We start from the raw sequence: 24636 nt of genomic DNA, 5'->3' as shown, positions 1-24636 counted from the left end.
CAGCCCATTTTCCCTTCTGGCTTTTCATTCTACCCCGTGCTCCGTCGACGCCATCTCTGCGGGCAAGCCTGTGGACACGCCCCGCACAGCGCGTGAGAGCTCGTGCTTGGGAATCTCCCGATCTGGGTTTGAATGGAGACAGGACCCGTCTCGCAGGGTTACTTGCTAGAGGCCATAGTGCACAAAAGGCACAGTTCCAGGACCCATAAAAAAACCTTGTGAAATGTTGGCTGTTCTTATTCTCCTCCCTTCGGCTGGCAGACCTTGTCCCAACAAATCTAAATCCAACCTCCTCTCAGTCCCCAGACCTTATCCCACCCTCTGACCTCAAACGAGGGCTCTTCCAGAACTCTGAGCAGTTCTTATCTCTTACAAAATTCATTAGAAAATCACCATGTTGCCCCGTCTTAACTTTTCTTTTCTTTTTTTTTTTTTTTTTTTTCTTCAGCCAAGATGCACAGTAAGTGGGATCTTAGTTCCCAGACCAGAGACTGAACCCGTGCCCCCTTCACTGGGGGCACAGTCCTCACCACTGGGCCACCAGGGAAGTCCCCCTTATTTTCACCCTATGGAGCCTTCCATAGACCAGCCTGTCTCCTCTGATGGACCCTTTCTTAGCTTTCTTCCTCTTCCCTGAAGCACAGGGCACAGTGACTTGCCCATGGAAGGCTCCAAAACGGCTGTGGCTTGATTTGATTCAGAGGTTACCATGGGAAGGGCAGAGCCCGGGACTTCGGAATTTGAGTTGGGGCTGTTCCAATTTTTTTGGTAGCAATTATTTGAAACTCTCACACTAGGCCGTGCAGATCCTCCTTCTGTGAGGCTTATGTATTTCTAACTTTATATGGTGCCTGTGGTGCTATAGAAAGATCGGGATTCCCACCAACTTCAAAAGCAGCTCCCTGCTTGCAGCAGCTCCACGGGGGCACTGAACACGAGGAGAAACAGGTTCCACATGTGAGAAGAATTTCATCTCACCGAGGCAATGGCCAGTCTCCTTTCACAAGGCTTTTCCCCTTCATTTGTCTTATTCACATTACATGTAAGTGTCAGTTTACTGTACGCCGTATCATCATTCCATACATCTTCAACAGCGGTTGTTAAATTATTCCCTTATGATTAAACAGAACAATCAGACAAGAAACAAGCACAGAGGAAGGTTCTTCTCTAACACGTGGCCCTCGAAAGAGACCGACTTGTCAAGGTGCTTGATTCTGTCCCTAAGGTGTGGTCCCCAGCCCCTCCACCGGCTGAAATCAAACCAGTGATGGTGTGGTCACAGATCTGCTTTCCCGTAAAACCACCGCTCGAGGATCTCTGGGTCAAGAGCTATAACACACGCAGCCTATCATAGTTTGGGCAAAGAGGTGTGCACCCTGAAATGTACACTACCAGAGAAATCGCAAGGGCAGCAGGCTACTCTAGTGTGGGAGATACGGACTCTTCAAGCAACCGAGACTTCAGCATTTCCAACAAGAATTCACATTCGACACCAGACAAGTCGTTGGAACAAGACATCAAAAATAATTTTAAAAAGCCCCATGAATTTCTAGATAAGGATGCCTAAGAAAAAGGAAACACAATCTCACTTCCTGTATCCAAGCACTGCTATGACTTCTGTACCTAAGTATAGGGGCTACGCAAATGGTCAGATAAATACGTCTTTTTGGAACCAGCTGATTGCTTTTGTCGCCACTATTGTCCACCCCCAGGTAAGATGAGAGTACATATTCTGCCCAGGCCTGTTTTTACTGTTCTCCAGGGATTCATCGTAGGTGTTGTTTGTCCTCCAGCCCCTCGTTCTGCCCGGAGCCTGGCAAGGTGACTTACCATCTGTGACAATGACTTCCTCCTCCTGGCCATTCAGGGCTCCCTCCTGGAGGCTAAGCTCTCCTTGCTCGGCTAAGCCATTGATGGTGGACAGCTGGCCATTCTTCTGCAGGAGCTACAGGGAAGACAAAACCATGTAAACTTGATTTCAATCTTCACAACCAAGTTAGCAACAGTACTGTAAGTATGAAAATATAAATCACTTAGAGGAGAAATACTGAGGAATGGAGGGTTATTCACAATGAAGACATAAGGCCTTTTTTTCATCTGAATGATCCAGCTATCTTATAAGAGAGTCAAGGAGCTGTGAGCCAGCAGACAGGGCTTTGTATCTGGGGAAAGGCACACACCACTCACGCATTCATTCATTCTGCTGAAAACCATGCACAGGCATGATACACACACCCATCATTCCAGGCCTGTTTGAGATTTTACAGTGACTACGTCAGGTGTGGTCCCAGACACTCTGAGCTTACAAACTACTGTGAAAGACAGACCTCTGAAAAACATTTTCTACTTTAAATTAACGTTTTCTTGTGATTAGACACAGGTTACACATATTTGGCTGGGAATATACCTAAGTGACAACGTGTCCTCGCAGAAGAGGGCAGACATTTAAATAAATAATTACTGAATTGCAGCTATGGAAACTGTCACGAAGGAGGAATACACACAGCAAATGACAACAGAGGGCCATGACCTAGGCTGGCGTGTCGTGAAGGAAGATAAAGGTAAAGCTGACCTCTAAGATGTCAGCAAGGGGCATGTGAGCAAAAGGTAAAAGGAAGACAAGTGAGGAGGTCCCGCGGTTCAAAGGCCAGTGTGTCCACAGCTGAGTGAACAAAGAACAGACGCCTAATGTGTGTGTTCGTGAGTCACTGTATTTTTCTTAAAAATATGACTAAAAAGGTCGCTTGCAATCGTCCTCATAGGATAGCCCGTGCAGTTGACGTCATCAGCTGCAAAACAGTAGACATATAGACATGCCGTATTTTTTTTTTTTTTTTTCTTTTTTGGCCACCACCGCGGCTTGTGGGATCTCAGCTCCCCAACCAGGGATTGAACCCGGGCCCACGTCAGTGAAAGCACTGACCACTGGACTGCCAGGGAATTTTTTAAATCCTGAGAATATACGTAAAAAGTTTTAAGCCAAATAAAAATCACATGATAACCATTAGGAACCTAAGGATTTCAACAATGCTTAATGGTTCATATGCTTTTCTCATTTGCCTTAAAACCAACTTAGGGGCTTCCTAGGTGGCTCAGTGGTTAAGAATCCGCCTGCCAATGCAGAGGTCACAGGTTCGATCCCAGCTCCAGGAAGATCCCACATGCCGCGGAGCAACTAAGCCCGTGTGCCAAAAAAACAAAAACTAACTTAGGGACGTGCTGTTGTTTCCATGTTACAGATGGGGACACTGAGACTCACAGTGATCACAGAGGGGAAGGCTGGCTGGCCATGGGTCCCACAGCTCAGCCAGAGCCTGAAGGCCAGGACTCACCACCAACTACTTTCAGGGATTTTTCCACAACACAAAGGTTGGGGACCTGGTACTACGCCCAATGACAAAATGCCTTAAATAGTATCCCACAGCACCCAGACCCAATTACTCCAAAGAAATCTCAAAGCTGGACACTCCGTTTGGCATCATTCCACAGTGTTTACAGGCCAACAGAGCACGCTGGCCAAACCACTGACTTCCATCAGAGCCTTGAAAGGAGTGGGTCCAATTCAAGGCAGTCAATCCAGAAGGCTTGAACGGTGCTGAAATTGATTTCACCTGGCTGTTCCATGCTCCCAGCAAAGATGCCCTTCAATTGCAAGAGCTGCCTCCTGAAATAATATCACTGTACTTTAATACTCTCACTACCGATAGGAAAGCTGGCTTCAAAACGCCCATGCTGAGTCCACGTATCAGACAGGATGCTCAGATTACATTTCCACTTAAAGTCTTCTCTTACCGAAATATGAAAAGATGGGAGTTTTAAATGAAACCTAAAGACAAAAGCACGGGAGATGAGGGGGTTGGGGTAGGGCTGTCTCCATAATGCTCATCAGCAAAAATGTCAGCGTTTAAGAGTATTTTAACTAAATTCCACTAGTCCTGTGCACGAGTTAGACTGAGATTTCGTTAATAATGTGATGATGAGCCAGTGGGGGAAAGCAATAAATGCATATTATTGTGGGCCTCACAGTAAACCAATGAGTCTTAAACCTAAAACACACTGACATAGGGACTTCCCCGGCAGTCCAGTGGTTACGACTCTGCGCTTCCAACGCAGGGCGTGAGGGTTCAATCCCTGGTTGGGGAACTAAGATCCCACATGCCGTTTGCCGTGGCCCAAAAAGAGAAAGAAAAAGAAAAAAAGGTTGATACAGACACCACGACGTGGCAACCTAAGTGGGAGCCTAAGAGACAGTTGTTCGAATACCTTGATTTCAAAGCAAAAAACGTTGGTCAACCGTGCTCCTAGTTTAGGACCCAGAACTCTGAAGTTTATTACAGGGTCTAGAGTTCTACAGAGTTTCTATAATTCTTGAAAAATTTCTCCTAAGTCTTCATGAATTGTCAAATCCAAGGCATCTTTAGTGGGAATCAAATTGAGTACCTTTAAACTTGAGGAATCTATAGGACATGGCATAAATTTTCATCTGCTCTTAGAAATGTTACACGTCTATAATGATGGACATTAGATGATATAAAATAAAAGGAGTCTTTGAGATCACCTGCCAGCCCCCTCTGTAGTCAAGTGTGATAAGTAAATTGTGGATGAGTCATTCCCAGTGACCACAGGGCAACTGTCTCTACCTCAGAAAGGCACGCGCTGACAACCTTGGTGACAATTTATGACAGTGACATTACTGAAACTGAGTTTTGAGCTTATTTTACTATATGCATTGCTTGGGTCCAGCAAGTGTGCCCAAGCTCTGGCCCGTGGGTGATGTCTTGAGTCCATGACACACCCACACTCCACACAACAACAGCACATCATCCCATTCAGCCATGTTCAGACATGTCCACCATTTGCGTTTTTTAAAACTTAGTGTTTCACTTCTAGATGCTTTTGACAAAATGTCATGTGCTCTTACAGATAGATCATTTACTTTTCTTCAAGCCAAAAATATATGTATATTTTTATAATATATATATTATCTATATATAGTGTTTTTGTTTTCCCTTTCTCCCATTCCCATCTAAATAATTCACACTACTGTTAAAGATCCAGGTGCTTCTGAGAGTTATCAGTACGTTAAAGTCACCTCAAATTGCAAGAAACCTAATCCACAGTTTCTTAACGTGTAAGTTCTTTCTGTTTTTTCTATGTCTGTTTACATGCATACAAGCATTCTTTAAAAAAAAAATGGAGAATACATGATTTTATAACCTGATTGCTTCACACATCGTGGATGCATTTCTTTGTCACTAAACACACATCTGGCTCGTCCTCAGCCTTGCTCTCTTTTCTCTGTAACTCAAGTGCCCACAGAGGACAAGGATTTCGGTTAAGCCCAGACAGACCCTGAAAGATGTCCACACACATGGGATGGGAGAGGCAGGGGCCAGGTGAGATGTGAGGGGCATTTCATGGAGGGAGGAAAGCAGTATGGGAGTGAAGTTTCCAAACACGTTCACGCTGAAGCTTCCTCACATAGCTTTATCCATCCGCCTTGTTCTCACTTTTATAAACAGTTATGTCCTTTGAAATGAGAACTAGACTTCAAAGGCATGCTCTTTGCACTGAAACACAGCTCACACCAGAAAACCTATTTTCCCACTGGATTTGTGCTTCAAAAACCGTAAACACCTCCTCTGAGCAAATCAAAACCCTAAATGTTTTGAAGCTTATATCCCTTGAGTGGGTCAGCCAGAGTTTATTCCTGTAAAGTATTACCACATTACAACTAAACGAGCTTTCAAAAAAAATCTCGAATGCTTCCAGCAACAGTGTTTTCCTCTCATTCCTCTAAGAACAACAACTGAAAATATCAAAATGGTAGCCAAGCCCTGACAGAAAAACTACCCGATGTCTCTGTCCCCTTTGCTTCTCTGAAGGATGCTCCACAACTTGCTCTGAACCCCTTTGCAGAGTAAAATGTAGGGGTATCAAGCTCTTCAATGAACGTGCTAAACCGTGAACAAAACAGATGAGCTCTTGACAGCTGTCAGGATGCTGGGAGAAGAGGAGGTGCGCCTGTGAACCATTTCCTCCACAAGAGTGATGCTCCCGGCTTCAGGTCCCCACTGGGGGACCTGCACAGGAGGGAGTGGCCAGAGTGCCGCAGTCCACGTGGCAGATAAGGCTCTGAGCAATGCAACTGGTCCCAACAATGACAGCAAAACCCAAGAAGCAGAACTGTTACGTGGCTGGAACCAGGAAGGAACCAGAGCCTGTCAATATAAGGATGACACAGGCACACAAGATGAGAATAAAAAAGATAATCTGGAAAGGATTTTAAATCCCATGACGAAACTTATAAAGAAGACTCTTCAACGTTTTTTTCTTCATTCTAATAGAAAGTGTTCGGAAAGTAAACCTTTAAAAAGGTCAAACGGAAGAAAACAGAAATTAGAGAATAAAACAGTAAATATCTTTGGAGAACAATTTGTAGACAGCTATAAACACATTAAGTGTACCTAACCATTGGCTCCGCCATTCCATGCCAATAGATAGGGCTTTAAATACTTATGTAGGAATAGGTACAGTGATGTGCAACACACAATAATTTATAAAAGCACGAAACCTTAAGCATCCATCAGTAGAGAAGAAGAGCTAAATTATAACACATGCATATAACAGAAAGCATTGAAAGGAATACGAGAAATCTAGTAGTAAATCTACTGACGTGGGTAGATGTCCCCAATTCAAGTGGGAAAAAGAAAGTTGCTGAAGAATGTTTGATTCTTTTATGTGTTAAAATAAAACAAAAATCCACTAACAGGGAGGGAGGGAGGGAGGTGGGGGGAGCGCATTTGCTCCAATGTTTATATAAACATTTTTTTTTTAAGTCTAGAATAATATATACCAAAACTTTAACAATGGCTACCTCTGTGTCATTTCTGTTGTTGCTGTTTGGTTTTATCCTTTGGAGAGGAGTTAGGGGAAGAGACATGGTCTTCTTTCTATTCACTTTATCATTATAAAGGTGAACATACATTCAGCCCTAAAGTCCATAGGTTCTTAGGCTATCAGTATGCTATGACCCTGGCTTTCCAGGGTTCATAAATCTTTTCAGATCATCTGAGCCAGTGGCCCAAACTGGACTTATGAAGATTTAACTATTCCGTTCATATTATCTCCAAATGTGATTAGCATATTAATGACCTCAGCCAAGCCATTAATCAAAAATATTGGGGAATTCCCTGGTGGTCCAGTGGTTAGGACTCTGTGCTTTCACTGCTGAGGGCACAGGCTCAATCCCTGGTAGGAGAACTTAAGATCCCACGAGCTGCACTGTGCGGCCAACAAAAACCCCCAAAACAAAAAGCATAGCCCTACAGCAGGCCACTAGAGGCTCCTGATATATTAATACACGTTATGTACCCATTTCACAAACATGTTTATATACATTCCCTGATTTTATCCTCCACTTTAAGGAAGCTACTACCATCACCCTGCTTTACAGCTGAGGAAGCTAGAACACTGAGAAATTCTGTGCCCAACGTGGCATGGCCAGGACGTGCTGAGGCCAGGACTCAGACCAGGTGACCTGAGCTGCACACACTCGAGGGGAAGAATGTTCTGCCTCAGGGCTGACTTGCTTCAGAGCAGAATCCCTAAGTTAGGAAACACCCAGCCAACTCACTGCATAAAAATGGTTCAGGCTAACAGAACATAAGCCTAAGTCGCCACCGTGACAGTACCAACCAGCCGAGGTTACGCTGATGCTAACAATCTCCCTCTAATTTAGGTGTCATTTACAGAACACTAACAGAATGATGGGTTTCAAAAGGTTGGCTTTTCTTTTAAAATTCAAGTCTAAACACGGTATAAATCTTTAGGACAAAGAGAGAAAGACAGAGAAGAGGGGATGATTTAGTTACTTTAATAGACTTGGTCCAGTTCCTACACTTAAGGTCATTGCAAAAACCAAACCAAACCAAACACAAAACAAAAAAACTCAGAGGAAGGAAAGCAAAAGATAAACGAAAAATTTATAGCTTAAAATCAGAAACAATTCGGGACTTCCTTGGCAGTCCAGTGGTTAAGACTCCGTGCTCCCAATGCAGGGGGCACGGGTCCAATCCCTGGTCAGGGAACTAAGATCCCACATGCTGCACGGTGCAGCCGAAACACAAAAGAAATCAGAAAAAATTTCTAAATGCCCAAAATTTGGGGGGTGGTTACAGTATATCTTGCAGGCATTAAAAATGGTACCAACAAAGTACATGTAATAGTGTAGAGATGTATTTTATGTTGTAATATTAAATTAAAAAAGCAAGCTAAACAGTTATATACAATATGATTACAAATATATATAAGAACATACGCCCCAAATAGCTAAGTATATGGTAATAACAATATTACCAAATTGTTAACACCCCAATATACCAAATTATCATAGGGAAGGGAACTGAATTTTTTAGATCCTTTATTTTTCTACTTTTCTGTGTTCTGTTATCTAATCCTCCTGATTACTTTTACAACCGGATGTAGGGGAGAGGAGCTGTTCCTTCACAAGCTACTTTGTTTCAGTTTGCTTCTTGTTAGTATGGCTGGGAGACAGTTAGGAAAATTCTGCTTTACCCTGGAGCATTTTATTTCTAATTTCTGCCAGACACATGAATTTTCATGGGAGAAGAGGACTGCTTTAAGACAGAAATTTGACAGTGAAATCGTGTTTCAGGAGCCTTTTCCTAACTAACCCACATTCACTCCTCCACTGTGGATGACATGGTGAGCTCAGAGGCAGAGCGGAGGGCAGGGTGCTTCAGGGGAAGATTAAATAAGTCAAATCTGGGATTTTATCATTGTCCCATCATTGTTGTGGGCTGTTATAGGCTGATATTCCAGGTCAGCAAACAGGAGGTGGCTGGGAGAGCAGGGTCTGATCTGCCAGTTACCTGACCTGTGGCCTTGGGAACGTTATTTAGCCTCATACTGTCCACTCTTTTTCTGTAAAATGGGATAAGAATTCAATTTTATCCACCACAACGAATATTTGGAATGTCACCTGGCACACATGTTAAGTTGCTAATAAGTCAAGTATTAACATAAATTTCAGCAATTTTTGTTCTACCATTTGCTCAACAACTGCAATCTAATAGGAATGACTTGTCCAGTGTCCATTTCCCCACTAAAATGAAAGCTCCAAGACTTCCTGCCTGTTGCATCCAAGCTGTGCACTCAGCAGAACAACTGGTGTGAAGACTCCTAATTCTTCTAATTTTCTAATGATCTGGGTGGGAGAAGAGAGGCAAGGTAGTTTTTACAAAGGTCTAAATGGAGGGGAGCCATTTGAGTTTTTTCTTTTCTTTTTTCTTTTCTTAACCCTAGAAGGTACAGGGGAAACAACAGACAGAGCAAGTCAGGCTCCTGCCAGCCATGGAAACTTCTCTCTGAGCTCCTTTTCCCAATTATAAATTGATGGTATTATAAATAATACCATCACTGTTTTCAGATTGGTTGAGATTCAAATGAAATAATATTTGAGAAAGTTCTCCCTCTAAACAGAAAGGCACTCAGAAGCCATTTTATGTCTCTCCACTTGATCAAATCGAGGCAAAGGTTGTATTCCAGTATTCTCCCAATCCTTTATATCACACTAAGTTCGCCTTTTAAAAATTGTCCTCATGTTTACACAAACATAAGGAGGATTTGTTTCTTTTTAATTTTATTGGATTATAGTTGATTTAAAATATTGTGTTAAGATAGGATCAAGATGGCGGAGTAGGAAGACGTGCACTCACTCCCTCTTGTGAGAGCACCGGAATTACAACTAACTGCTGAACAATCATTGACAGAAAGACACTGGAACTCCCCAAAAAAGACACCCCACATCCAGAGACAAAGGAGAAGCCGCAGTGAGATGGTAGGAGGGGTGCAGTCGCGTTAAAATCAAATCCCATAAATGCTGGGTGGGTGACTCACAAACTGGAGAACAGTTATACCACAGAAGTCCACCCACTAAAGTGAGGGTTCTGAGCCCCACGTCAGGCTTCCCAACCTGGGAGTCCAGCAACGGGAGGAGGAATTCCCAGAGAATCAGACTTTGAAAGCCAGTGGGATCGGACTGCAGGACTAGGGGAAACAGAGACTCCACTCTTGGAGGGCACACAAAAAAGTGTGCTCACCAGGACCCAGGGGGAAGGAGCAGTGACCCCATAGGAGACTGAACCAGACCTGCCTGCTGGTGTTGGGGGATTGCCTGCAGAGGTGGGGGGCAGCTGTGGCTCACCGAGGAGACGGGGCACTGGTGGCAGGGGTTCTGGGGAGTGCTCATTGGCGTGAGCCCTCCAGAGTCTGCCATTAGCCCCACCAAAGAGCCTGTAAGCTCCAGTGCTAGGTGGCTTCAGGCCAAACATCCAACAGGGTGGGAACACAGCCCCACCCACTGGCAGACAAGCAGATTAAAGGCTTACTGAGCTCCACCCACCCAGCCCTCCCCACCATCAGTCCCTCCCATCAGGAAGCACCCACAAGCCTCCTAGATATTTTCCTCCACAAGAGGGCAGATAGCGGTATCAAGCAGTATCAGCAGTATTTCGTCTTGTGGAAATGAAAACCACAGCCACAGAAAGATAGAGAAAATGAAAAAGCAAAGGACTTTGTACCAGATGAAGGGACAGGATAAAACCCCAGGAAAACAACTAAATAAAGAGGAGATAGGCACCCTTCCAGAAAAATAATTCAGAAAAATGATGGTGAAGTTGATCCAGGACTTTGAAACAAGACTGGATGCAAAGATTGAAAAGTTTACCAAAGACCTAGAAGAATGAAAGAACAAACAAACAGAGATATGCAACACAATAACTGAAATGAAAAATACACTAGAAGGAACCAACAGCAGATTAACTGAGGCAGAAGAGCAAATAAGTGACCTGGAAGACAGAATGGTGATCATCACTGATGCAGAAAAGAATAAAGAAAAAAGAATGAAAAGAACTGAAGACAGCCTAAGAAACCTATGGGACTATGTTAAACACACCAACATTCGCATTATAGGGGTCCCAGAAGGAGAAGAGAGAGAGAAAGGACCTAAGAAAATATTGAAAGAGATTATAGTTGAAAACTTCCCTAACATGGGAAAGGAAACAGCCACCCAAGTCCAGGAAGTGCAGAGAGTCCCAGGCAGGATAAACCCAAGGAGAAACACGCCAAGACATATAGTAGTCAAATTGACAAAAATTAAAGACAGAGAAAAGTTATTAAAAGCAACAAGGGAAAAACGACAAATAACATACAAGGGAACTCCCATAAGGTTAACAGCTGATTTCTCAGCAGAAACTCCGCAAGCCAGAAGGGAGTGGCATGCTATATTTAAAGTGATGAAAGGAAAGAATCTACAACCAAGAATACTCTACCCAGCAAGGATCTCATTCAGATTCGATGGAGTAATCAAAAGCTTTACAGACAAGCAACAGCTAAGGGAATTCAGCACCACCAAACCAGCCTTACAACCAATGCTAAAGAAACTTCTCTAAGTGGGAAACATAAGAGAAGAAAAGGAGCTACAAAAACAAAAACAAAACAATTAAGAAAATGGTAATAGGAACATACATATTGATAATTACCTTGAATGTAAATGGACTAAATGCACCAACCAAAAGACATAGACTGGCTGAATGGATTCAAAAAGAAGACCCACATATATGCTTGTCTCCAAGAGACCCACTTCAGACCTAGGGACACATACAGACTGAAAGTAAGGGGATGGAAAAAGATATTCCATGCAAATGGAAATCAAAAGAAAGCTGGAGTAGCAATACTAATATCAGATAAGAGGCTTTAAAATAAAAAAAATGTTACAAGAGGCAAGAAAGGGGACTTCCTAGGTGGCACAGTGTTTAAGAATCTGCCTGCCAATGCAGGGGACACAGGTTCAAGCCCTACCCCAGGAAGATCCCACATGCCGCAGAGCAACTAAGCCCGTGCACCACAACTATTGAGCCTGTGCTCTACAGCCTGTGAGCCACAACTATTGAGCCCACGTGCTGCAACTACTGAAGCCCACACACCTAGGGCCCGTGCTCCACAACAAGAGAAGCCACCATGAGAAGCCCACGCACCACAATGAAGAGTAGCCCCAGTTCTCAGCAACTAGAGAAAACCTGTGTGCAGCAATGAAGACCCAACACAGCCAATAAAAAATAATAATAAATCCAATAAATAAATAAATAAATTTAAAAAAAGAGAGACAAGAAAGGATATTACATAAAGATCAAGGGATCCATCCAAGAAGAGGAGATAACAATTATAAATATATATGCACCCAATATAGGAGCACTTCAATACATAAGGCAAATGCTAACAACTATGAGAGGAAATCGACAGTAACACAATCATAGTGGGGGACTTTAACACCCCACTTACACCAATGGACAGATCATCCACATAGAAAATTAATAAGGAAACACAAGCTTTAAATGACACAATAAATCAGCTGGATTTAACAGATATCTATAGAACATTACATCCAAAAACAGCAGATTACACGTTCTTCTCAAGTGCACATGGAACATTCTCCAGGATAGATCACATTTTGGGTCATAAATCAAGCCTTGGTAAAATCAAGAAAATTGAAATCATATCAAGCATCTCTTCTGACCACAACGCTATGAGATTAGAAATCAATTACTGGAAAAAAACTGTAAAAAACAGAAACACGTGGAGGCTAAACAATATGCTACTAAATAACCAAGAGATCACTTAAGAAATCAAAGAGGAAATCAAAAAATACCTAGAGACAAATGACAATGAAAACACAACGATCCAAAACCTATGGGATGCAGCAAAGGCAGTTCTAAGAGGGAAGTTTATAGCAATACAACCCTACCTCATGAAACAAGAAAAATCCCAAATAAACAATCTAACCTTACACCTAAAGAAACTAGAGAAAGAAGAGCAAACAAAACCCAAAGTTAGTAGACAAACTGGGACATTTGTAGAGACATGCATGGACCTAGAGACTGTCATACACAGTGAAATGAGTCAGAAAGAGAAAAACAAATATCATATATTAACACATATATGTGGACTATAGAAAAATGGTACAAATCAACCGGTTTGCAAGGCAGAAATAGAGGTACAGATGTAGAGAACAAACATATGGACACCAAGTGGGGAAAGCAAGGAGGGTTTGGGGGGAATGAATTGGGAGATTGGGATACCAAATTGTACACTCTAAATATGCTGTTTATTGTCTGTTAACTGTATCTCAATAAAAGTTCTTAAAAAAATTAAAATAAAATAAAATGTGTTAGTTTCAGGTGTATAGCAAATTCATTTAGTTTTCAGATTCTTTACTCATACAGGTTATCACAGAATATTGAGTAGAGCTCCCTGTGCTATACAGTAGGTCCTTGTTGGTAGTGTGTGTATGTTAATCCCAAGCTCCTGATTTATCCCTCCTCCCAAGGAGGGTATCGAAAGAGGCAGCATTAGATGTGAGACGACAAAGAATCCAATAAAATGAGACATCTGTGTACAGGGACCACTGGTGGGCACTCGCATGCAGCTGTAGCACAAGACTCGGGCATCCCTACAGTAAAATGGCAGTAGCCTTGCTTGGTCATAAGAGAAAACAATGGCTGGAGAGATGTAGCCTCTTCTGCCTGGGATTCCTAGTTGGTTTGACCCTCAGGTAGCAAAGGTAAGTTATCCTGCTATGGCAATGGGGCTGCATCCACACCTCCACACCCAGAGCTGTGTGGGAGCTACGAGTGAGCCCATCCATCAACACCAATCAAAAAGTTGACCATCTTTATGGCTGATGACTCATTTTGTACAAGTCAACAGTCACAGCTCCAAGCAGTATATTCACTCTAGAGCCAGGCTGTCCAAACAGCAAGTGCCAGGACAATGGTGAAAGCATTTTCCAATATACTTTAAAATTTCTAGGGACTTCCCTGGTGGCGCAGTAGTTAAGAATCTGCCTGCCAATACAGGGGACGTGGGTTTGATCCCTGGTCCGGGAAGATCCCACATGCCGCAGAGCAACTAAGCTCGTGTGCCACAACTACTGAGCCTGTGCTCCAGCGTCCATGAGCCACAACTACTGAGCCCATTCACTGCAACTACTGAAGCCTTTGCACCTAGAGCCCTTGCTCTGCAACAAGAGAAGCCACTGCACTGAGAAGCCTGAGCACCCACAAAGTAGAGTAGCTCCCACTCACCACAACTAGAGAAAGCCTGCGTGCAGCAACAAAGACCTAATGCAGCCTAAATAAATAAATTAAATATATTAACTTTTAAAAATTTCTAGAAATAGTTGGAAAATAAGAGGCTAACTGCAGAAACTGATGACTCCATCTGCTAAGCAGTCCATTATTTATAAGAATTTTAGAAGGGTAACAGCCCTAATTGCTGTAAGCAAACTGGATTGAATTCTTTAATCCCTCTATGCCTTGCCCCACACAGGCATGCTTTCCAACAAGTTGGCCTTAAGATGCTGTGTCTCTTGGGACTTTCCTGGTGGCAGAGGGGTTAAAAATCCACCTGCCAATGCAGGGGACACGGGTTTGATCCCTGGTCTGGGAAGATCCCACATGCCACAGAGCAACTAAGCCCATGTGTCACAACTACTGAGCCCAAGTGCTGCAACTACTGAAGCCCTCATGCCTAGAGCCCGTGCTCTGCAACAAGAGAAGCCACTGCAATGAGAAACCTGAGCATCGCAACCAAGAGTAACCCCTGCTCAATGAAACTAGAGAAAGCCTGTGAGCAGCAACGAAGACCCTACGCAGCCAAAAATGAATAAGCAAACAAATAAATTAAAAAAAACAAAAAAAGCCAAATAAATAAAACAAATAAATCTTAAAAAAAAATACATGCTGTGTCTCGATATGAAGTCTCTCTACCACAAGGACAGTTCTCTGAGATGCAGAAATAAAAACCATATGAAAACATCAGCTATTAAAATAATTTTTTAAAGATTTTCTTTAAGATTCTAAAAAATTATTGTTAATTCTATAAAGTGTGACGATAACGTGGTTAGGTTTTTATAAAGTCCTCAACTGTGAGATATATAATGATGGATCTATAGATGACATATCTCGTATTTGTTTTAAAATAGACAAATAAAATTTAAAAATTAAAGTTAGACATAATATGATTGGCAAAACATTGATTACAGTTGAAGCTGGGTGACAGGTACATGGCATTGTTGTTATTCTCTACTCTTGTATACATTTTGAAATTTTCCAGAATTAAAAGAAAAAAAGTAAGTTTTCTTTAGGGAAACTTCTCACAGAGTTAAATTTTAAAGCCAATAAAATCTGTAGAGTCGAGCAAACCTCAATTCAGTCGAGAAAATTTCAAAATTTTAATATTTTAAACAGTAAAATGTTTCACCCCTTGGTAATGACCTAATTTCTAATTAGCTCAAGATATATAGTAAGCAGGGCTAAGGCAATTCTTAAAGAGTAAGGAAGATATATTTCTAGTCTATGAATTTAAAAAAAGATTTAAGGCAATCTATAAAAAAAAATGAGGAGAACTTTCAACTTGCAAGGCTTTTCAGAGAGAGAGAATATGAACTACTTATCAAGTTTCAGAGGTATTGTCAAAACGTCGGGGCCAAAAGCTCTCTCAAACCACATGAAACTAAGAAGAGTACGTACCCCAGGTCAGGAGTGCTTCTAGTGACCTCTGTAAAGGAGAAGTCCTTGTCTCTAAGAAACTGGCCGTTAGAGATCTCTTTCTGATCCCAATTTTCCTCCTAAAAGGGAGGACAGACTGTCCTGTCAATGTGGCAGCCACCCCACCTCTTAAAATACTGATGCCCTGAAGCCTCTGATCTTTAAATAAAACCTGTTTGTTTTTAATTTCATGCTACTTTTTTCCACTCATATATTCAACAAAACAAAACCAACAAACAAAAATATCCCCTTACTGGCTGGTCACATTGCTTTAAATATGAGTGAGTTGATTCAAAGGACCAGAAAAGGCGGCGGCATCTCATCACCATCACTCAGAATCAGTGTGGCCCCCTTCCCTCCAGCCCCACCCAGTGAGGACAGCGGTCCAGCTGTCTGACCCTGCACGTACTACCAATTTACCCTGCTGGTCTTTACTTAGAAATCTGCCTGTGAGTCCACAGGGCTGTTCAACTAGACAACATCCCCCAACCCCCAACCGGAAGTAAAAACACTGGCCAAAAAGCCACATTTAACCAAGTTCATATTTAATTGGCTTAGAGCAGTTTTGCTGTGCTGCTGTTTATTTTATGAATTTAATTTAATCCAAGTGGAAAAAAATTCTAATGTTTAGAATACAAAGATTAATCTTATTTTGCTTTTGAAATGACATTGCTCCCTATTTATGGAAAGTTTCTGGAACATTATCTGCACAGCACATGAGGGTCCTTAAATGCCACTTGGTGAAGGGTATGTATACCAGATACACAGTCTCTGGTCATTTCCTACAAATTACTAATTTTCATGTTTCTCATAGTTTTCAGTAAAATTTGTGAAAATTATTTAACATAGTTTTAGGAGGAATAACACAGACTCACTCCTAGACACGAGAAAGAATGAAAACTAGGAGATAGCCACTAAAGTCCCTAGTTTGATTTTAGCCTGCAAAATTAAATTTCAATTCTACTCAAATATTCAAATTGTTGTGTCTTAGAAAGTAATATATCTCATATTGTTTATTTAAATCCCAAGGGACTTTGGTCACTACAGGTGAACTCATCTTTTTAGGAATGGTGCCTACAATTTAGCCCTCTAAACCTCAAAGATAAACATTTTTCAAACTGGTATTCAAGAGTATCAGTACACCAGATATATCAATACCTGTATAATACCAGGCTTCTCTCAGAAGTGTTCTGGGCTGAAATCAGCTTGGGAATCTGACCTAGACAAAGTCAAGCAGATTTATTTAGAATTTAGACTCTTTAATGTGCATTCTGAAACTCTAAGGAAGACATCATTATAGCATTTTCTAAAATGACTTGCCCACAGAACCCTTTCTGAACCACATCTAACATCTGCCATAAGTAAAGACACCAAGATAAATGCAATATGTTTTAACACACAACATTTCAGTCAAATATTTCCCTATATTAAAAAGTTATAGCTGTTTCAAAAAGTATTAAAACTCCTGGGTTCTCTGGGAAAGTATGTAAAAGAAAACAAAGAGCTCTAAATCTGGTGAAGCAGGCGATCAGCCATGCTGATTTCAAGCAAAGGGAATTTATAAGATCTCTGCTTGAGATGAAGGAAATAAAAAGCACCACCGACCGAAGACAGCAATTCATTGCGTGAAGATGGGCCACCGCAGCTCCGTTACGTGAACTGCCTACCTGGTAATGTTTGGAGCCCCTACGCCATTGAGGTCTGTATCATACTTAGGACAGAGAGATGCTTAATAAACATAACTTAAGAAACCTGTGTGGGCAACAAAGTCAGAGGACTGACATTATCTAACTTAATATAACATTAAAGATCCCGCATGCCGTGACAAAGATCAAAAGATCCTGTGTGCCGCAACTAAGACCCAGTGCAGCCAAACAAACAAACAAGCAAAACAAAAAACAAAAAACCTACAATAACCAAAAGACAGTATAGTACTGGTGAAAGAAGAGACAAACAGATCACTGGAACAGAATAAATCGCCCAGAAATACACACACGCACACACTGATCTTTGATGACGAAGCAAAGGCAATTTAACAGAGAAAGGAAAGTCTTTTCAACAAATGATCCTGAAGGGACTTCCCTGCTGGCACAATGGTTAAGAATGCAGGGGACATGGGTTTGACCCTTGGTCCGGGAAGATTCCACATGCCGCAGAGCAACTAAGCCTGTGTGCCACAACTACTGAGCCTGTGCTCTTAGAGCCCGTGAGCCCACCCACTGCAGCTACTGAAGCCTGTTTGCCTAGAGCCCCGGCTTCACAACAAAAGAAGCCACCACAATGAGAAGGCCGAGCACCAAAAAAAAAAAAAAAAGATCCTGGGGAAACCACATATCCACTTGCAAATAAAGCTGTAGGAACATTCGCATACAAGTCTTTGGATACATGTTTTCATTTCTCTTGGATAAGCAGTAGGTGTATCTCCTGTGTCATATTGTCAGTATATGTTCAACTTGTTAAAAAACTTCCAAACTGAACAACGTGGATTAATTTTAAAATAATTATGCTGAGTTAAAAAAGCAAGAGAAAAAAATACGTATGGTATATTCCATTTATATACATTTCTAGAAAATCCAAACTGATCATAGTAACATAAAGATCAGAGGTTATAGAAAGGAGGGGGAGATTACAAAAAGGCATGAAATTTCGGGATGTGTTTAATATGCTCATTGTCTTGATTGTGGTGATGGTTAGACAGATGTAGATGTATGTCAAAATTTATCAAACTGCACACTTTAAATACATGCAATTTACTGTATGTCAGTTATTTCTCAATAAAGTTGTTAAATGCAATGAAGAAAGAAGAAAGAAAGAAAGAAAGAAAGAAAGAAAGAAAGAAAGAGAGAGAGAGAGAGAGAGAGAGAGAGAAAGAAAGAAAGAAAGAAAGAAAGAAAGAAAGAAAGAAAGAAAGAAAGAAAGAAAGAGAAAAAGAAAGAAAGAAAGAGAAGAAGGAAGGAAGCAAGCAAGCAAGCTGTGACTCCTTTAACACCAGCGTCCTCCTCTCTGTGGAAACTGTGCAGAGGAATTACAGGACAAGAGGCTTCCCTGGTGGTCCCCACACCACGTGTGCCACCTCTCCTCGGGTGGGGCGGCGGGTGCTAACACCGGTTAAGAACCAGTCGTCCACTTCATAGAATCAGAAATGAACTCTAAGGGTTGAACTTGAAGAACTGTATTCTTTCTTTTTCCAATTTGCCTTAAACCAAGAAAACACAATCCTACTTCTTAATTATGTTGGACCAATGATACAATGCATTTTACTTGCGTGAACCATGGCTGAACTGGGGTGTCCAACGGGGGAAAAGACTAAGCATAAGCAGTCCAGCAATTCAAAAGATTCTTGTGTTAGGACAGGGAACAAGCCCCACTCAAGTTACTCCTTAAGCTGCAAAATCCGCTGAAGTTCCCTGTTTAACGGAAAAGTGAGCACCCACCGTCTGCTGGCTGGTTATCTGGCTGTTGGCCCCAGTGGGATGAGGCTCTACAGATCTTGTCAAGTTAGACATCTCGGGGATACAGACCAGGAAAGCTTATATTCTCGTGTTATGACAGAGCACGAATGTTTAAGACAAGTTACCTCTGAGCTGTGGCACCTACAAGATGTACAGGGCAAATCAACTGCCTCCACAAATCCCAAATGCAAAGTAAGCAAAATATCACTGTGAAGAGAACAATAAAAATGAGTCGCCTAAAAACACAAGATTGGTGTCCTGAAACATTTCTGACAATCCTCATGCCTAGTTCCTTTTGAGGCCTTGCACCAGTTTCATTCTTGTAGATTTAGAAGTCCCCATCCCAATTCCCACTTAATCCCTACACACCATGTCACATTCCAGGAATTACTCTCATTAAATGGCTGCTTCTTTCAAAGGGATGTGCATTTGGTAGTAAAATAATCACGTCACATCCTTGCTTAGGAATTTGATAATACAAAATGTTTGGAAATCCACTGCGTGCCATACAAAGGCTAAATAGTTTCTGAGCCTGACAGATAAACAATTTTGACAAAGGAGGAAACCAGCGTCATTTCAAGTAAAGTTTAGATTTTAAGGTTCAAAAAATTTTAGATGCTAATATTTTTTTTTTCTTTTTTGATCCACACCACACAGCTTTCGGGATTTTAGTCCCCATCCCCACCCCCTCCCTGGGATTGAACCTGTGCCCTCCACAGTGAGTGTGTGTGTGGAGTCATAACCACTGGACTGCCAGGGAATTCCCTAACATTACTTCTTCTAATCAGAAACACGTCTCTTAAGACACAAGTGTCAGAAACTTCACTACGGAGGGAGTCCAAAAAATACACAGTGCCCAAACTTTGCAGAATAAACTCTAACAGCCAAAACAAGATACACATCTGGGATTGAGTATGGGTCCAGCGGTAGAGGCCCATCATCATCTGGTTATGGGGGAGAAGGCAGAGATGAGAAAAAGGAAAACACAAGAAGGTCTCTTATAAGGAGCTCTTCTATTCTGAGACGTTTATTTGCTTGTTTGTTTTAAGTAACCCAAGGCTGCGTGCATCACCTCCTTTGGCAGCTTCTTCTACACCATGTTGACAACTGCAGTGGAGAAAGACGGGACAGATGTTTACTCCAAATTTTGCCCAACACTAGCAACATACTTTTTTTTGGGCCACACCGTGAGGCTTGCAGGATCTTAATTCCTGGACCAGGGATTGAACCCCAGCCCTTGGCAATGAAAACACGAAGTCCTAACCACTAGACCTCCAGGGGATTCCCAGCAACATACTATTTAATTAGGAATATAATTGAGACCACTGTCAAAGTTAAATAGCATACTTTATCAGTATGCAAATTTAGTGGCCATACTGCTTTTGAACCACATTGCTTAAAATGACTGCTGATTTAAAAAAAAAAAATCCAGTTAGAGAGAATGTATTGATCAGCTTGTTGCTACTTCAGTTCTAAGCCTGCGATCCACCTGACTGAAAAAGGAAACAAACAGGCAACATTGCTTGTCTTATTTCCAATAAAATGAATTTAATTTGCAGAGATGGTCCATCTAAAATAATGTGATTTAACCAAGAATCAACAATTTTGCTATCCTATAATGTTCTATTCCAAATATTTCTAGCACAATCACTGGAAAAGCTAAGATACAGAATAGAAAACCTGCCAATCGCTACTCTTCACAAAGAGCCGTGCTGCATTTACTAAAGAGCATCTATTGCTTCTCGGCCTGAATTCTAAACTGCTTTTCGATCGATTAAATGTCTACCTCACATCTGCTTCTTTCTGAAGCCTGCTAAGCAGGAGGTTCCACGGCCAGAACCTCTCCTGCCTGAAGCTTTTAGGAGAGAAGGCACCCAGCAAGGAGGGAAGGGCAGGGGGCCAGCCGACGGCCAGCGAGAGCTATGTTAAGCCCTCCCCGGGGACGTCCAGGATGCTTCCTTCTATGTGAAAAAAACTAAAGAGAGTTTCCTATACAGCGTGGCATGGATTATTTAATAAAGTTATTAAACATTTAGCTCTGATAATGGGCTTGAAGATGCCACTGTGGAGGAATCCATTTAGGGTCTGTGGATGGTTGATAGCAGAATTAAAATGATAAACTGCAACGGGTTTCTCTGACGTGTGTGCCTAGCCCTGTACTCCCCGGCATTCACATGGCCTGCTGCATACCAGAAGTGACGTGACCCAGTCCTGCAGCAACTCCAGCACAGCCACTGTTTATCAGTAAGGCCGCTCAGAGTAAAACAAGGCCTTTTCTAGGCCCACAGATTCATAAAGGCAGGTAATCGCAGGACTTTTAACTGGTAGAAATGCTACAAAGCGTCTCTGGATGCACACAGCACAGTGCAGTAAGTAAAAAGCGGGCTTTACAGGCAGACAGATGGGGAGGGGTGCCCGGGTCAGTCACCCATTAGCTGTGAGAACTTTGAGCACATTTGCCATCCTCTGAGCCTCTGTTTCTTCACCTGTACAATGGGGATAATGCCACACAGAGTTATCAGTGTGACCACATCCCAACCCAGTTAGGCCAGAATCTCTGGGAATGGGATCCCGGAGCATAATACTGACCAAAGCAACCTGATCATTGGTGAATGGAGACACCAGATTCGGTCACTTGCAGGGACTGGAACCCAGCTCTCAAAAGGAAATCAAGGGGGAGGCGGGATTAAATTAGGAGTTTGGGGTGAGCAGATATACGCTACTATATATAAAGCCGATAAACAATAAGGTCCTACTGTATAGCACAGGGAACTATATTTAATACCCTATAATAAACTATAATGGAAAAGAATATGTATATATATGTAACTGAATCACTTTGCTGTACACCAGAAACACAACACTGTAAATCAACCACACTTCAATTTTAAATTAATTTATACTTCACTAATTAATTAAATTAAAAAACTATACATTATATTAAATTTTTTACAGTTCTTAAAAAACTTGCAGAGTTGTCAATAAACAGATAGAAACTATATATTAAAAAAGAGATAAAACACACACACACAAACACACACACACACACGGAAAACAAGTCAGAATGCAGGTAAGTTTCTAGGAGGTAAGTTTCCATGCACAGGGAGGGAGTGTCCACGCAGGTAAGTTGACAGGAGGGACACAGCGGGAGTAACTTCTAACGAAGGGGGACGGAGCTTCCTTGCTGGGGAGAGGGAGAGAGGTAAAAACAAGAAACTGGTGAGGGTTGGGGGTCACTGCTGAAGGCAAGAGAGGACGGTGTCATCTGGCAAGAAGACAGTGAGGAGTCCTAATTGAGTGTTGAGGCCCCAGTGCCAGCAACGTGCTTGGCCAAAGACTCGGCCCTACGGATGTGAAAGTGGAGAGCGGGTGAGAGGGCTGGGCGAGGGATGCAACGAAAAAGTCAGATGGCAGGAGTGCTGCTTCTCCATGACGTCCAGCCTGAAACTCAGGGCAGCACGGCATCCAGCCCTCCTGCAGGTGCTCAGTCAAGGTGGCATTTTGGCCTCCCAGACACTGCCTGTGTTTCTGTCACCAAAACAGCCCTGAGCAGGCTACCGGAACTCAGTGGTGAAGGAACGCCTTAATACTAAGTCCTATAAGCATTACTAGGCACTAAAATAATTTTTTACATAAAGAAGCAGTGACTATAAATTGGTGCAGCCACTATGGAGAACAGCATGGAGGTTCCTTAAAAAACTAAAAATAGTTACCATGTGATCCAGCAATCCCACTCCTGGGCATATATCTGGAGATAACTCTAATTCTAAGATACATGCACCCCAATGTTCATAGCAGCACTATCTACACTAGCCAAGACATGGAAGCAACCTAAATGTCCATTGACAGAGGAACGGATAAAGAAGATGTGGTACATATGTACAATGGACTATTACTCAGCCATCAAAAGGAACGAAATAATGTCATTTGCAGCAATGTGGATGGACCTGGAGATTGCATACTAAGTGAAGTAACTCAGACAGAGAAAGACAAATATCATATGATATCACTTATATGTGGAATCTAAAAAAATGGTACAAATGAATTCATTTACAAAAACAGAAACAGAGTCGCACACATAGAAGACAAATTTATGGTTACCAAAGGGGGAAGTCGGCTGGGGTAGGTGGAAATAAATTAGAGGAGTTTGGGATTAACAGATACCCATTACTATATATAAAACAGGTAAACAACAAGGAACTATTGTATAGCACAGGAAACTATATTCAATATCTTGTAATAACCTATAACGGAAAAGAATCTGAAAAAGAATAGTTTTATACGTGTGTGTGTGGTGTTTATAACTGAATCACTTTGCAGTACACCTGAAAGTAACACAACATTGTAAATCAACTATACTTCAATTTAAAAAAAATAAAGACAAAAAAGAAGGAAAAAAGAAAAGCAAAGAAAAAAAGAAAAGCAAAGAAAAGAAAAGGAAAGAAAAGAAAAGAGAAAAAAGAAATAGTGACTATTCTAAGAACAGGTTAATGTTGGTCCACACACTTCTCCAATCTCAAGGGTAGGTTGCCTCTTCCCAAGCCATGCCTTATGGACAAATGAAAGCATCCTAAAACCAAACAAAGCAAAAACAAAACCAAAACTGAAGTAATCCCTAAACACACTAGTCATCATGTTACCTAAGGAGTAAAGAGTCACAATCCAGGTCACACAACCAATGTCTCTGCAGATTAAGCATCTTCAGCCTTTACTTTGAATGAGCTAGTGGTCAAGGCTGTTTCTAAAATCTCACGAGGGAAGGTGATGGGGGCAGCCCCACCCCCCTCACCTAGGCAACCTGCCCGGCGGCAGCATCTACATTCAACAGCCCTTGTGCCTCCTTTCTCCAAGAAAACCTCGGCTGGCCGAGGCTGTACAAAGGAAGTCACTCTGAGAGATGATGCCGAGACTGAAAAATGGCAGCTGGGTTTCTTTTCTTTCTTATTTTCCCGGTTTTTAAAAATTACTCAATAAATGTATAAGTTACTTACACTGCACATAACACCAACTTTCTTATCAGGATCTAACTCTGCCCAAGGGAAAGAAAGGGGAGGGTGTTTCTAAAGAAATAGGCATTGTAAAGAACCTTTCCACTGGCAAAGCCCTATAAATACCACATCAACTACAAGGTATTTGGGGAGCTTTTTTGTTCACTGGGTTGGGTTTTGCTACCAAATCTATTCCCTCACACTTCTGCTTCTGACACATACAGGTGGTCAGACTATTCACTTATATACAAGCAAACACTCTAAAAAACGTCACTTAATTAAAAATGCATTCACAGTCTAACCAAGCATCATAGTGAATTTGCAGAGGAACTTAAAAGCTGTATAGCCCTCTCTCTCAGCATTTGGGGTGGAGAATATCAGCTTGAATCTCTTAATCTGCACTCAAAGAGAAGGAAAAAAAAAGTCCCATGCCTAGTAAAAAAAAAATCCTCCAGAAAAATACAAATCTAAGAGGGGAAAGCACTTGCAGTAGGTACTTAATTACTACTTGAAAAAGTGATCTTGTACAAGGGCATTTCCCATTAAAAAAGGAACCCATTAACCTAA

At 41.8% G+C, this 24636-nt stretch overlaps 1 protein-coding gene across 1 annotated transcript in view; it reads right to left on the bottom strand.

Annotated features, from left to right (window-relative positions):
* The window catches only part of AKAP12 (A-kinase anchoring protein 12), a 97017-nt gene that overhangs the window by 37810 nt on the left and 34571 nt on the right, over positions 1-24636 (bottom strand). The window contains exon 2 of the mRNA XM_057740090.1: positions 1831-1945. Within this exon, the coding sequence (XP_057596073.1) occupies positions 1831-1945 (115 nt within the window). The remainder of the gene's footprint in view (positions 1-1830; positions 1946-24636) is intronic.

This window comes from Hippopotamus amphibius, chromosome 6 (genome assembly GCF_030028045.1).
Source record: "Hippopotamus amphibius kiboko isolate mHipAmp2 chromosome 6, mHipAmp2.hap2, whole genome shotgun sequence".
NCBI lineage: Eukaryota > Metazoa > Chordata > Mammalia > Artiodactyla > Hippopotamidae > Hippopotamus > Hippopotamus amphibius.
The sequence above is the reverse complement of the archived record's forward strand: the minus strand, read 5'-3'. Positions and strand labels throughout refer to the sequence as shown.